The sequence below is a fragment of the Camelina sativa genome, chromosome 16 (assembly GCF_030686135.1).
Source record: "Camelina sativa cultivar CO46 ecotype springtype chromosome 16, ASM3068613v1".
NCBI classification, from domain to species: Eukaryota; Viridiplantae; Streptophyta; class Magnoliopsida; order Brassicales; family Brassicaceae; genus Camelina; species Camelina sativa.
This window is the reverse complement of record NC_141895.1, coordinates 19,844,934-19,859,209: the sequence shown is the minus strand read 5'-3', so window position 1 is coordinate 19,859,209 and position 14,276 is coordinate 19,844,934. Positions and strand designations below refer to the sequence as shown.

General features: G+C 35.9%; 1 protein-coding gene across 1 annotated transcript; it reads right to left on the bottom strand.

Moving 5' to 3' along the window:
• Nucleotides 1-11,617: 11,617 nt before the first annotated feature.
• LOC147925752 (uncharacterized) lies at nucleotides 11,618-12,184 on the bottom strand. The gene has a single exon (XM_087492753.1). The coding sequence runs from the start codon at nucleotides 12,182-12,184 to the stop codon at nucleotides 11,618-11,620; it is 567 nt and encodes a 188-aa protein (XP_087348879.1).
• Between the last annotated feature and the right edge of the window lie 2,092 nt (nucleotides 12,185-14,276).

Below are 14,276 nucleotides of genomic sequence, written 5' to 3'. Positions count from 1 at the left end.
TGTTTAACATCAGTTTTTAATTGATGTAAATTTTAAATCGTTTTTAAAAGTGATTTTATCCACAAAAAAAAAAGCAAATCAATTTTCTAAATGATATAAAAATATATTTTATATCAATTTTAAAAAAGTGATACAAACTAGTTGAAACTGAATCAATTATAAATAACTGATGTAAAACTAGATAATTATTGATCTAATTGATGCTAATCATTTTTATTTGCTTCACTTGAAAATAAGTAATTTAAATTTACTTCATTCTATTTTGTGATACAAAATAAATGATACAACACACCTGATTTTTTGTAGTGGAGTATGGGCCTCATAAGTCCATAACAGAAGGGTTTTCATTTTATAACGACGATTGAATTGCACCTCTTTTAATAGTGAAACTCGAATCGGCTCAACTTCTTTCACTTCCTCCTCTTAAATTACGTGTTAGCTCCCATATTCCACAAATCGTTCCACTTCCCCTATATCACTCATTGTAATCGAATCATCACAGAAGCAAGAGAATTTGAAGACAAAGAAAGATTAATTAGCTTCTCTGGAGTGGTGTAAGTGAGGGCTGGTGGTAAGGGCTTTCCTTGCGGTATTATATGTTACCAAAACATTTTTTTTGTTAAAGAATATGTTACCAAAACATTGATATTAAACAAAAGACAAATTCTTTGTTCATCTTATTTCCCTGCTTAACGACTAATTACATTTTTAGATTAACATGAATGGTTAATACACTGCAAGAAAAATAATTAATTTTTACAAAAGAGATGATGTAAAAAAGCTTACAAATTTTGATCTTGAGGGTATCCCATGGAAGTTGCCAACAAGATGGTGACTATCAAGTGTTTCATCGGCCAGCAATTGTAAGTATGGCTAAATTCTGCTTTAAAGTTTTAATATATGTTTTGCGCTTGAAGCATAGCTTTCTCTGAAAGGAATGCACAATAACAGGTTTTTGGTCTTCCGTAATGTAAAGTTAATGCTACTAAACTTACAGTACAAATTTATATATCATATTTCTTTATATTTGTTTCACAATACTAAATTATCAAATAGTTTCATTTTAAATAGACTCATTGCTTCTTATATAGGTGATAACAGTCTCGACTACGATGATGCAGGTGGAGGGCTTGTGCTAGAGCTAAAACTACCATTGTTAATTATGAAGCAAGCACAATTGCTACGGTAGGTTCCATATTTAACTCCATAAAAAATGCGAAAGGGTAGTTCGAACTTCAAACCCAACCCCCCCAACTCACTGATTGTCATTGCAGCTAAGATAACAATATATTAAAGGTTCCAATCTTTTAAAAGAGTGGATCAAACTAACCTTTATCAGATTGGTCAGTATTTATGTACTTCTACCCTTTTATGTATTATGATATAGGTGGTCACTCAAATCTTAGCTGTCGATGTCCGTTTTTTTTTCCTTTGTTATCAGTGGTTAGATATGTTCATGGTAAACTAAGTAGCACAACAATGAAATCCTCTTTTTTTTTTGGTTCAGAACACAACGATGAATACATTATCATTTTCTCACTCTTTGAATAACTCAGTGAAATTCTTTAAAATCGCTTTGTGTACTGTTTCACTAAATTGTGTCCTTAAATGTGTTCTTTTAAGAACACACCAATCTTACCTCAAATTTGTAATTAAGAACCATATCATTTTAACATGTATAATATATATATACAGTATAAATATATATATATATATATATATATATATATATATATATTTTAAGAACACACCAATCTTTCATCAAATTTTAATTTAAATTAGAAACAACATCATACTCCCTCTGTTCCATTTTATTAGATTTTTTTAGCTAAAAGCCAAATGTTAAACCATGAATATTCCATTATTTTTACATAACATATATTATTAAACATTTATTCAGAGAAATAACCAATATAATAAAATACTGAAGAATACAAATGCTCATAACGGCCTAAATAAACATAAATGATGCATAGAAACATTGAAAAAAAACTTATAAAATGGAACAAAAAAAACTAAAAATTCTTATGATTTGGAACAGACAGTATATCATTTTAGCATGTATAGTAATCAAATAAATAAATAAAAATTTAACTAACTAATCAATTACATATATGTTGCGTAGCCCGGATTTTTCCCTAGTATTACTAAAATAAGTGATTGAAAGAAAAAACAATTCTCAATGATTCGACTTTCCCTTATTGAACTTTTTATTCAATCTATAATTATTATTTAGCAGATGTATATATAAACTTCTATAAATTAATTATGTTGGGACTATGACATTTTATTAATTTATAACTATATATTAATTTATCTATAAATTAATATTTATGATTTAATAATGTAAATTAATAATTATTATTATAGATATATTTTTAATTGTTTAAATTCTTAAAATTATGAATTGAGACTATTTAAGAGAAATAAAATTAGTTTTTTGGATGTTATAAATTTTATGGTTTTGGAATTGACAATAAGTTACAAATACTATAGAAAAATTTACTTATACACATGACATACATAAATTCAATTTTAGAAATAATAATATTAATTATCATATTTTAATAGTCTATAAATCTATCAAAATGAAAATGATGTATATCTAGAAATTGTAGCAATTGCTGATAAAGCGAGGGAAGAATATTCATATCATGAATAATTTCAGAATAAATAAATTCTAAGAGTAAATTTTTTATATACTTATATATCAAATTGTAAATTATTTTATGGGAAATTAATATATGATACAGGAAAGATCACCAACCATTGAAAGAAAACATAAAAAGGGATTTTAACGAAGTTCATGTATTATACATTTATAATAAATTTTCAAATCTTTATGTATATTGTTTAATTAAAGAAGCGGGATAGTTTTATATTTTTAAATTTTCAAAATAGAAATATATCTTACCCTTCAAACTTAAAAAGTATATCTAAAAATCACATTTTGGCCAATTATTTAATTAATTGTGGTTTAAAATATTTTTTTTGTTATTTTAAAAAATCTTAGATATAACTTTGGCCAAGTATTTTCATAAAAGTGTATTGAAATATGTTTCTAATATTCTTATTATTTTTTTTATATCTCCGATGATAATATTTTAATCCTACATAACTGATTTTAACGCTATTTCATTTATTATAGATTTGATAAATTAAAGAATAATAGAAACATATTTCATTTGGTATACAAAAATTATTGTTGGATTTGGAGAAACCATGGCGTTAGTTGCAAAATCATAGTAATATGATAAGAACTTGATAATAACTAGTATCCAAGAGAAGAAAAAATTACATTTTTAAATATGAGTAGAGACTTTTTTTTTTTTTTTTTGTCCACAAACACTCCTTAAGATTAAGTTATAGGTTTACAAACTTTCGTGTAAGAGGAGCCGAACGCAAACCAGTAAACTTATATAGGAGGAGACTTGACCATGGTATGTTGTTTATAACACATGATACAACAAACCATGAAATAAAACATAAAGAAACATAACAAGGCTTAAAAGCTAAAACAAATGGATTAAAGACCCAAAATATAAAGAGCTCTACTATGCTAGTAGGCCATCCAAAGACGAGAAGTGTGATCTATTGCCAGACAGCTAACTCCGATGATAAGCAGTGCTGCATAGGATACATAAGAATCCTAGCTTTTTTACGCTTCCAATATTGCGCCTGAAGTGTCGAAACACCCATTCCTTGAAAAGGGAGATCGCAAGAAGGACGAGAAATACATTTCGCAGTCCCATAACCATAGTCTGCAAATAGAAGAGAAATCCGAAGCCATACGATTTCCATCCACGGTCTTGAGCCAAGCAATAAGCTTCGTATAGAGATAAAGCCCTTGCGTATGGCTGGTGTACAATGATACAAAAGCGTATTCATTCCCACTGAGATAGACATCAATGACGGAAAACATGTTCTCTCTCATTTGAAATTGATATGAGAAGACTCATCAGAAATACACCTCGCAGTTGAGGGATATACACCAAAAGGGTCTCTCTTTGCTCAAAGAGGAACTTAAAAGCAACTCTTTCCTCACAGGAGGATACAAGAGGCTTAGATTACGACACTATAAAGACCATCTTTCCAAGTATGCTTGAGGTGAAGTTTTTAACATCAATATCCAATAAGAACAAAGATACCATGATTCTCTCCATAATGGAAGAGGATTTTGATGAGAAATCTCTCCACATGGGAGGAAGTGGTTTAACAACGGACTAGACCACATGAAAATCTGGCCCTGGTCAAGGCCCACCATAAAGCAAAGCCGTGAGTGGTGTGAGTGAGAAAATAACTGACGGCTAGGTTTAGGGAAAGTGTCAAGAGGATCTCGCCGGAAATGAGACAACGGGAGAAACCGGCTGAGCCAAGACCAGTGCAGGGAGGCGGATCTCCTCTACGATGAAGGAGTAGCCTTTGACGGCGTTCAACGGGAGCGGATCTAGATCTACCATGCCGCGAGAACTCAAGTGAGGGAATTTTGGCTACGACATTCGACAATTCCAACCATACCCCGTGGTCAAAAAAGCAGAAACTGCTTTGTGGAAATGAGGAGAGAGTGATGAGTAACACGAGAGAAGAAGATGAGTAATGTATGTGCGACGGATCCGGTGACTCTGGTGGAACCAGTGTGTGAAGAGTACTGCACTACGGAACCAGTGTGTGATGAGTAAGGTATGTGCGACGGAACCGGTGACTCTGGTGGAACCAGTTATTCACTTGATAGTGACAAAGTTGAATAAGAAGATTTGGCTGATTTGTTCGCCAACGCTACGTGGCTGGCGGAAAGAGAGAGAAAGAATGGAGATCTAATTCGTCATCTTTGCATATGTGGTCAAGAGCTCAAAGATCAACTCTGCTCTTGTCCACTCTACATCCAAAGGAAAACTCTGATAACTTGTATCAATCTCTGCAAGATGGCGAAGTGCTTCCTTATAGATGATTGCTCTTGAGAGCATAGGGTGAGTTGAGTTTGATACTAAGATTTTTGTATCTCCTAGTAGGTCTCAATTAACCTTATGTGTTGTAGTACTTAAGGTGTCAATCCAAATGTGATGTTGCTAGCAATCAAGAAATCACAAGTCAAGCCGATTCAAAGAGTGGTTTTATGTCTAACAATCCTAGAATGATGAAAATGCAAAAACGGAAATGAAATAAAGAATTAGAAACGAAAATGTATGATAAGAAGTAAACAAGAGTAAAAACGAAAACAAGTCTAAGCATGAACAAAACCGCAAGATAAGAAATAGTCTCAGGAATGTAATATCAATCAAAAAGGTAAAAGTCCTAAGGATGGGAGTAATTGATGTCGGTGGAGTATCGTAGTCTACAGAGTGTTTAACATACCACAAGCAAACTATCCGTAAACAATGAACATCACAACTTAGCTAATCCAATATCTTAGCAAAAGCTACTCCGACTCAACCACTTCCATACCTAACTCTCGCTAGAGAAACATGGTCGAGCAGGCATGACAAACAAGTTCATTCACGTCAACAAACATCCTAGATAACTAATCTCTTAGGCTAGGAACGTAAGTCTCTGGCAATAGTTGGTCAGACATTTAATCAAACACCTTTTGGGTGTGGAAATGTCTCGAACCTAGTTCCAATTGATCAAAGAGAAACTAGTATTTCTAACACTAGCACAGATCCGAAAATCATCACCAAAGATACAAATCCAGAAAACATTGAAACAAGCATTCTTAGATGGGTAAAAATGAGATGAACAACTTGTAAAAGAAATCAGATGCAAATACTCAATAAACTCCAAGATGTCGGATTACAAAGTCTGAGAACGTATATGGTGGCTAGGTAAAAACCTTAAGGAAAAACAATACGAGATAAAAGATAAGATGTATCGGCAAAGACTTAACAAAATATATATATAGTAGTCCAACATGGAAAACCCTAAAACTTAAAACGACAAGGTAAGGAGTCGGTTTTGGGAATTCCCTCAAGCGTGTGAGACCAAACGTCTTTCTTCCTGACATGTGAGATCGAGTCCGTGCGCGTTGAGTGGAATGCAACGTCATCGTGGCTCGACCTAGGTGGCTCGAGTGAAGTCGACTCGAACAGTGATGGTGTTGGCTTGAAAGGGTGGCTCGAGTGGATGACTCGAACGATGTCGACTCGAACGGCTCAAGTGGGCGACTCGAACGACGTCGACTCGAACGGCTCGAGTGGGTGACTTGAACGACATGGGCTCGAATGGCTCAAGTGGGTGACTCGAACGACGTCGACTTGAACAGTGCGCTTCCGACATCTCCTAGACACCTGAAATACTCCGAAATGCACGATGTATGCAAAGATGATGCAAGAACTACCTAAATATGCAATGTGTACAAAAGAGGCTAGAAATTGATGCAAAACAACTAGTTATCCTAGCTAAATGCATGATAAATATATGCTAAGAAGAGACAAAATATAGACATATCAGAGTTCCACCTAGTTGATACATCTAAAAGTAGTCCACCTTTAGCTTCAATTCCATTGTTTCTACACAGGTTTGAAAGGATTGTTCTCTAGACTCACTCACCCTCACAAACTTAACACGATCTATGATTTTCTCTATAGCACCATCAATCACTTCTAATCCCTTTTGCACAATCAGATTCAAGATGTGTGCAATAGATCTCACATGAAAGAACTCTCCACTATACACCAAATTTTTCCTAAGCTGCCTCTTGAGAATTCCTTGCATGTTGTCATTTGAGGAAGCATTATCAACAGTAATTGTGAACACTCTCTTTTCTATTCCCCAATCTTTTAGCAATGCCAACACCTTTGTAGCTATTCCAGCACCCGTATGTGGAGGAGGAAATGCACAGAAGAAGATCTTCCACATATTTTGTTTTTCTTCTATTTCTAAATCGTTTCATACCAAATCGTTTCATAAATTTCCCCCAAAGAAAATACAAATCCAGATCAAACCAAATGCGACAATTTTGGGGAAATCACATGCAAACATATTCGAAAAACTCAGATGCAAAATCAGAAATCGCTAACACTCATCATTTGAATGACAAAATCTATATGGGAACATAAACCTTAAATGGGTCTCTCCCAAAATCGAAAGAGAAGAAGAGAAGGAAGGAAGAAACATAAATCTCAAATGAGTCTCTTCCAAAATCGAAAAAGAAGCAGAGAAGCAAATGGGTTTCTTACCTGAAGTCGATGGAGATTGAAGGGAAGTAGATGGTATCGCCGGAGATTGAAGGAAATCAGATGCTATCGTTGGAGATTAAAGGATATCAGATGGTATCGCCGGAGAAATCGTCAGAGAATATCGCCGAACAAGTTTTAAGAAAGTGAGAAATGAGTTATAAGATTTTCCCCAAATTGATTTTGACCTAGCATTGTTCGACCAATGGACCGATCAATGTCCAGATTTTCTAATCTGTTTTGTCCGTGGGCGTTGTTGGACATAGACCATTTAAGTCCATTTCAATTATGGGCTTCTCCATGACCAATCCATAATGAATTGGACATGGGTTGACAATGGATAACCCGTCCATTTTAACAGTTTTATCAGAATTTTTTTCTTCTTTTGTCAAACGAATATCAGAATCTGTTTTTACCATATCAGCAACCCATATACATTAAATTAGGTTTTATCTCGTGTATAAAACTATAAATATATACAGTATATATAGGCTGACAGACTGCCACATTTATCAAAAAGACATAAAGAAAAAATACAAGGCCCATCAAATATAAAACTTAACAAAACCAACGTGCATTAACATACATTTAAGTTAAAGTTCATCAACACATAAAATACACAGTTAGAAAAATAACAACAATCGGAAAAAATAGATAAATGGAGCCCAACTCCACATTAGTCAAATTCCGAATGATTCATAAACATCCACTCAACCTTGCTAAAGAGGTTTGAGGTGAAACAACTTACAAAACTTGGGAAAAGCTTTGAGAAAAATATCTTCTGTATTGATTGATTAATTAGTCTCTTTATATCTTTGGTATATATACAAACATAAGAAACAATCTGGAATCCTAAAGCAACCTTATCCTTAGGAGACAGTTGTGCTTGGTGAGTCATATAAAGAGGGTTCCAGACGCGTAGGGTTGTTGTCGTAGAGGAGGAGTGTCGTCTTCTCCGTACACGCACTCCTCTGTTTCGAACATTGCTCAATTGTCGTCTTGTGGTCCTGTTGATGGGCTTGGACCTTGTCATTGCATGTCATGGGCTTGGACTTTGGTTGATTGTCTTCTACACTCTCCCTCAAGCTTGGCGTGGGTGTGATAGGTGAAGCAGACACACCAAGCTTGCGTCGCAGATCTAAAAAAGAAGGTCGAGACAGTGGTTTGGTGAAGATATCGACTAGCTAGAGTGTAGCTGGGATGTGATGAGTTTCGATTAATCCCAGCCACTCGTTCTCTAATGTAGTGCCAATCTTTGTCGAAGTCTTTGGTCTATTGTGTAGTGCCGGATTAGCTGATAGATAGACAAGTTGTCACAGAAGACAAGTTGTCACAGAACACTCTCGTCGGTTGGTGTTGAGAGATGCCAATATCACGAAGAAGCAAGGATATCCATGTTAGTTCTTTAGCCACGATAGACAGAGCCCTGTATTTTGATTTTGTTGATGAGTTTGACACAGTGGATTGTCTTTTTGCAGACCAAGAGATGAGGGTAGATCCAAGTAAGATACATAAGCCAGTGGTGGAACGTATTATATCCTTGAAACCCGCATAATCACTATCACAGAAAGCTGATAGAGCTGGATTCTTGTGTTGCTGTATTGGTAAACCGTAGTTAAGAGTTCCTTTGATATACCTGAGAATTCTCTTCAGTAGAGTGAAATCAGAGTTCGTTGGCTCGTGCATTCTCTGGCCAATAAATTTTACCGCATATTGAAGATCTGGTCTTGTGATAGTCAGGTACTGTAGTTTGCCAGCAAGACTTCGGAAGTAAGTTGTCTCAACAAATGGTGTGTTGTCCAATTTCTCAAGATGTTGTGGCAGAGGGGTTGGCATAGGATTGCATTCTGACATTCCTGCTTGAAAGAGAATGTCTGATGCATATGCTGTTTGATGTAAAAACAGCCCATTTTTGTGTGATTCAAACTCTATTCCAAGGAAGTAGCTTGGAGGACCCAAATCCTTCATAGAGAAGCGGCTGTTTAAGGCTTCAAGAAGTTGAATCATTAAATGACTGTCACTGTCGGTGAGGAGTATGTCGTCAACATAAAGGAGCAGAACAAGAGTTTCCTGATTGTGATGACAAACGAACAGAGAGGTATCCGACGTGTTGTACTCAACACCAAAGTCAATCAGGAAGTTACTAAAAGTATTGAACCATGTTCTCGGTGCTTGTTTTAAACCGTAGAGGGCCTTGGTGAGACGACATACATGACCTGGCCTTTCTGGATCAACAAAGCTTGATGGTTGGTACATATACACCGGTTCTTGGAGCTCACCATGGAGGAAAGCATTGGAAACATCAAGCTGTTTGATAGGCCAACCACATTTAACAGCCGTATCAAGAGCCACACATATTGTTGTCGTTCGAACCACTGGACTAAAAGTTTCCAAGTAGTCAACACCCTCTTCTTGATCAAATCCTTTAGCTACAAGACGTGCTTTTAGCTTGTCCAGTGTGCCATCTGGTTTGTGCTTAGTCTTGAAAACCCATTTGGAATCCAGGATGTTCATATCGCTAGTAGGTTCGACTAGATACCATGTATTCAACATATGAATTCTACCCATCTCATCCATGGCAGCTCCATTCCACCCTGGATGCTTCATAGCAGCGATTATGCTTTTTGGTTCATCAGTTGTCGTCTTTGTAGTCAGGAGGACGTACCTTGGGTTTGGTTTGTGAATTCCTGCCTTTGCTCGAGTTGTCATCGAATGGAGATTATCTATAACAGCCGGAGTTGCTTCTAAAATAGGTACTAAGGTGGTATCTTGGAATTGATTTTCCTCCTCGTCAGATACTATTACATCTTCTTGCTGGACTGGTAGAGGAGCTTCAGGCGGTTTCCCCAACAACTGTACTGGTGAGATCTCCTTTGTTGAGGAAGCAGTGTCTGTAGCTTGCCAGACTCGAAGAAGTGGTGTCTGATACTGAGGTATTAGATGTCGGAACTTATCTTGGAAAGGAAACTGACACTCATCAAAGATCGCATGCTGATCCAAAGACACGAAGATATGAGTAATCCACCGGATGTTTGAGAAGAGTTGCGTGAGGACTGACATTATTCAGAGCCGAAGAGGGAAGAATATTTGTAATATAATTGGCTGTAAAGAAGGCTTCAACCCAATACTTCAGTGAGGTGTGACTGTGGAAAAGCATAGACAGACCAAGCTCCACTAAGTGTCTATGTTTCCTCTTTGCAACCCCATTTTGTTGTGGGGTGTAGGGACAAGATATCTTATGGTGAATGCCATGCTCTTGAAGGTGTTTCTTGAGAACATTACTTGTAAACTCTCCCCCTCCATCACTCTGAAACACTTTGATCTTTGTATTAAGTTGATTCTCCACCAATTTTTGAAAAGCAATAAAGATTGATGCAAAGTCGGACTTGAATCTTAAAGGATAAAACCATGAGTATCTTGAATAATCATCAACAAAAACAGCATAGTATTTGAATCCCTGGTTTGATACTACTGGTGAAGGCCCCCAAAGGTCACAATGAACACGTCCTAAAGGATGTAAAGCTCTAGAATCAGAATCAAAAAACTGTAACTTGGCACTTTTTCCCATCTGGCAAGGCTCACAAATGGGTGGTGTTCTGCTCTTATTGACTTGAATATCCTTGCAGGCTTGAAGATGCTGAAGAATCCTTGAGTTGGAGTGTCCTAACCGGTGATGCCAAATGTCCAAGGTAGCTGCACACTGGTGGTTTGAGTAGAACGCTACAAACTCTTGGTTCTGCAGCATATAGAGTCCTTGTCTACGAGGACCTTGAACCACCACTTTCTGAGTGGTTAAATCGATTATGTAAACTTTATTAGCATCAAAAAACACACCACAAGGATAATCGTCACACAATTTTGACATAGAGAGCAGGGATTTTCTCATTTCTGGGCACACTAACACTTCATTGAGAGGAATTATACCTTTACCTGACGAGATAGTGGTGGAACCGACGTGTGTGATTGGAAGGTAAGCTCCATCTCCAACCATTACTGTGTCACCGCCTTCATAAGCTTTAGTGTCCTGAAGACCAGCTGCGAAGGATGTGACATGAGCAGTAGCTCCCGAGTCTGGATGCCATTCTCTACCATTTTTATCAAATACACGTAGTGAGGCAAAGGCTTGAGTTGGAACTTCACTTTGGTAGTTGTTATCAAATCGATCGTAACATTTGATGGCTATGTGTCCAATGCGACCAAAAATCTGACAGATTGGCCTTTCTCCATTCGAATGAGAGGAGGATTGGTGCTGTCAGAAACCTCTTCCCCTTGTTGAATAACCTCCTCTTCCTCTATTTTGACTAGAGCGACCACGACCGCATTGATGTGGAGAGAACTGGGGAGCACACGGGTTGGTCTTCTCTGTCATAAAGGCCAAATGAGGAGTGACAAAGGTGTCATCATACGACTGTAGCTTACAGTCAAAGCCTTGAACTTCCGTGATGACATCATTGAATGTCGGAGCTTGCAACTTGCTCAAGGAACTCGGTATGACCATTCAGAAAACCGAAGATCTTCATAGACTCATCCACTGATTTCCCAATAGAACTTAGAGAGTCACAGATCGACTTGAACTCACGACAGTAGGTGGAAAGTGGCTTGTCCTGCTTTGATAGAAGCTGGAGACTTTGACGAAGAGATAACTCTCTGGCAACGCTACTCTTGTTGAAGTTTTCTGCCAGAGCAAGCCAGACATCACGAGACGTTGTGATGCTGTGAACATGACCCAACACTTCTTCAGAGAGGGTTCCGAACAGCCAAGACCTGACAAGCTGATCGGTGCAAAACCAAGCCTCATACTGAGGATTGGCAACTTCACTGGAGACTTCACCATTGACGACGAGGCGAGTCTTTGCTGGAGCAGGGACGACTCCATTGACAAAACCCATGAGTTTTTGACTCGCGAGCAACGATTCGAACTGAGTCTTCCACAGTAGGTAGTTGTTGTCGTTCAACTTCAAGGTGACGAAGCTGGAAACATGGACATTGTCTGGAAAGGGATACGTCGTCGCCATCGATTTCACCTGTTAGGGCTTAGGATGGCTCTGATACCATGAAAGAACTTAGAAAACTTGGGAAAAGCTTTGAGAAAAATATCTTCTGTATTGATTGATTAATTAGTCTCTTTACATCTTTGGTATATATACAAACATAAGGAACAATCTAGTATCCTAAAGCAACCTTATCCTTAGGAGACAACTGTGCTTGGTGAGTCATACAAAAAGGGTTCCAGACGCGTAGGGTTGTTGTCTTAGAAGAGGAGTGTCCTCTTCTCCGTACACGCACTCCTCTGTTTTGACCATTGCTTAGTTGTTGTCTTGTGTTGCTGGTTATGAGCTTGGGCCTTGTCATTTTCTGTCATGGGCTTGGACTTTGGTTGATTGTCTTCTACATGAGGGCTGGTTTAGGTCAGGGTTTGCTAGTGACAAACTGACAATAACGATAGATGTCCGTGTTTTGCAGTTTAGAATCTATGTTTTTCTCGAGTTTTTACTTCTACTACCTTGATGTTGTGTTGTGTTATAGTTTTTTTATTTATCTTTAGCTTTCGTTTTTTTTTTTCTGCTACATGAAGAAGAAAACATTATGTACATTTTGTCACTGCAGATCTGATATATGGTTTGAGAAGTTAAAATTATAAACGTAAGTTCCGCATTTTGTCACTGCAGATCTGATATATGTACATTATGTACATTCTTAATTACTAATATAACTTAATAAGATTGAAAATGTGGAAGAAGCATCGTAGATTTGGTTAAAGATAGCTACATATAGCATGGTTTGTCCGCATCGTTCTGGTATGTTAAGATTTATTGGTCAATTCGCGTTGCGATAGAGGATTGGTCGGATCCGAGTTTCAAAGAACACTTTGCGAGATAGTATCACACAAAATTGCTCTAAATAGTAAGGTAACCATTTTATACCAAAAAAATGACTTGGCCACTATGATAGAGGATTTGATTATGCGATAGATTCTGGAGCACGATGTGAGAGATCGTTGGCTATATAATAATGTCATTATTGTGTGATATAAAAGTAATATCGCATATTATTTATTATAAATATTTCAACTATCAAAATATACTATTATTATAAGATTTTTACTAGATTTTAATCTGCGGAACACCGCGTACATATAATTTTTAATATTATTTATACTTATATTGTATTTTTTTTGTTAAATATTTAATGTTTTGCAAATAGAGAAATAACTAAATTTTTCGACCGTTTGTTTAGGTAAATATTTATATTTATTTTTAACCCGTAATATATTTCATGACTATTTGTTTGTTATATTTAGTTTGTTTTGTTTAGTATGAGACTTTATTTTGATTTTTAATTCTTATAACAAAAAAATAAGGGATCTAAATACATAATAAGTCATTTATACGCTATGATTAAGTCACATTATTCCTAATGATTTAATTATTTTACTCAATCTTAGTTAAATCAACTTAATTTTATATGTCAAATATTCTAATATTAATATTGTTGACAGAAAATAAAATGAGAATTTAACCCGTGTTAACACAAATTTAATAATAGTTTATTAATTCTAACATGTCATCTTTATAACCCATCTATTATATAGTATTTTGAACTTTTTTAATTTTACATATTCGTAATATTTTAAAATTTTATTAAGTATATATATTAATTATAATATTTAAATAAATGTGAATCGAAGATCTCCTTATGTTAAGAATCAAAACTCACAGGTTTTTGAAAACAAAATAGGAATCAAATTATTATTTTCTTGGTTTGCAAAAGATTCATAAATAGAATATTTTTAATACACAATAGAAGTTGTAGTTAAATATAGTGCTCGACAAATAAACCGAACCGAAACCGAACTGAAATTTTGGTTCCCGTTCGGATCCGTTTAGTGGGCAATAACCGATTGGATATTGTTTCAGCTATCCATGGATATCAGTTATTAACTGAACCGAATTGTTATCCATTCGGTTATCCGAACCAAACCGAACTCATATTTAAAATATGTAACATCCAAGAATCGTACTTGAGACCTCTTCACATTTGAACATGTGTTGTTTCCACTGCACCACATCAAAATTTTGATATTACAATACCTTTTACTTTATATAA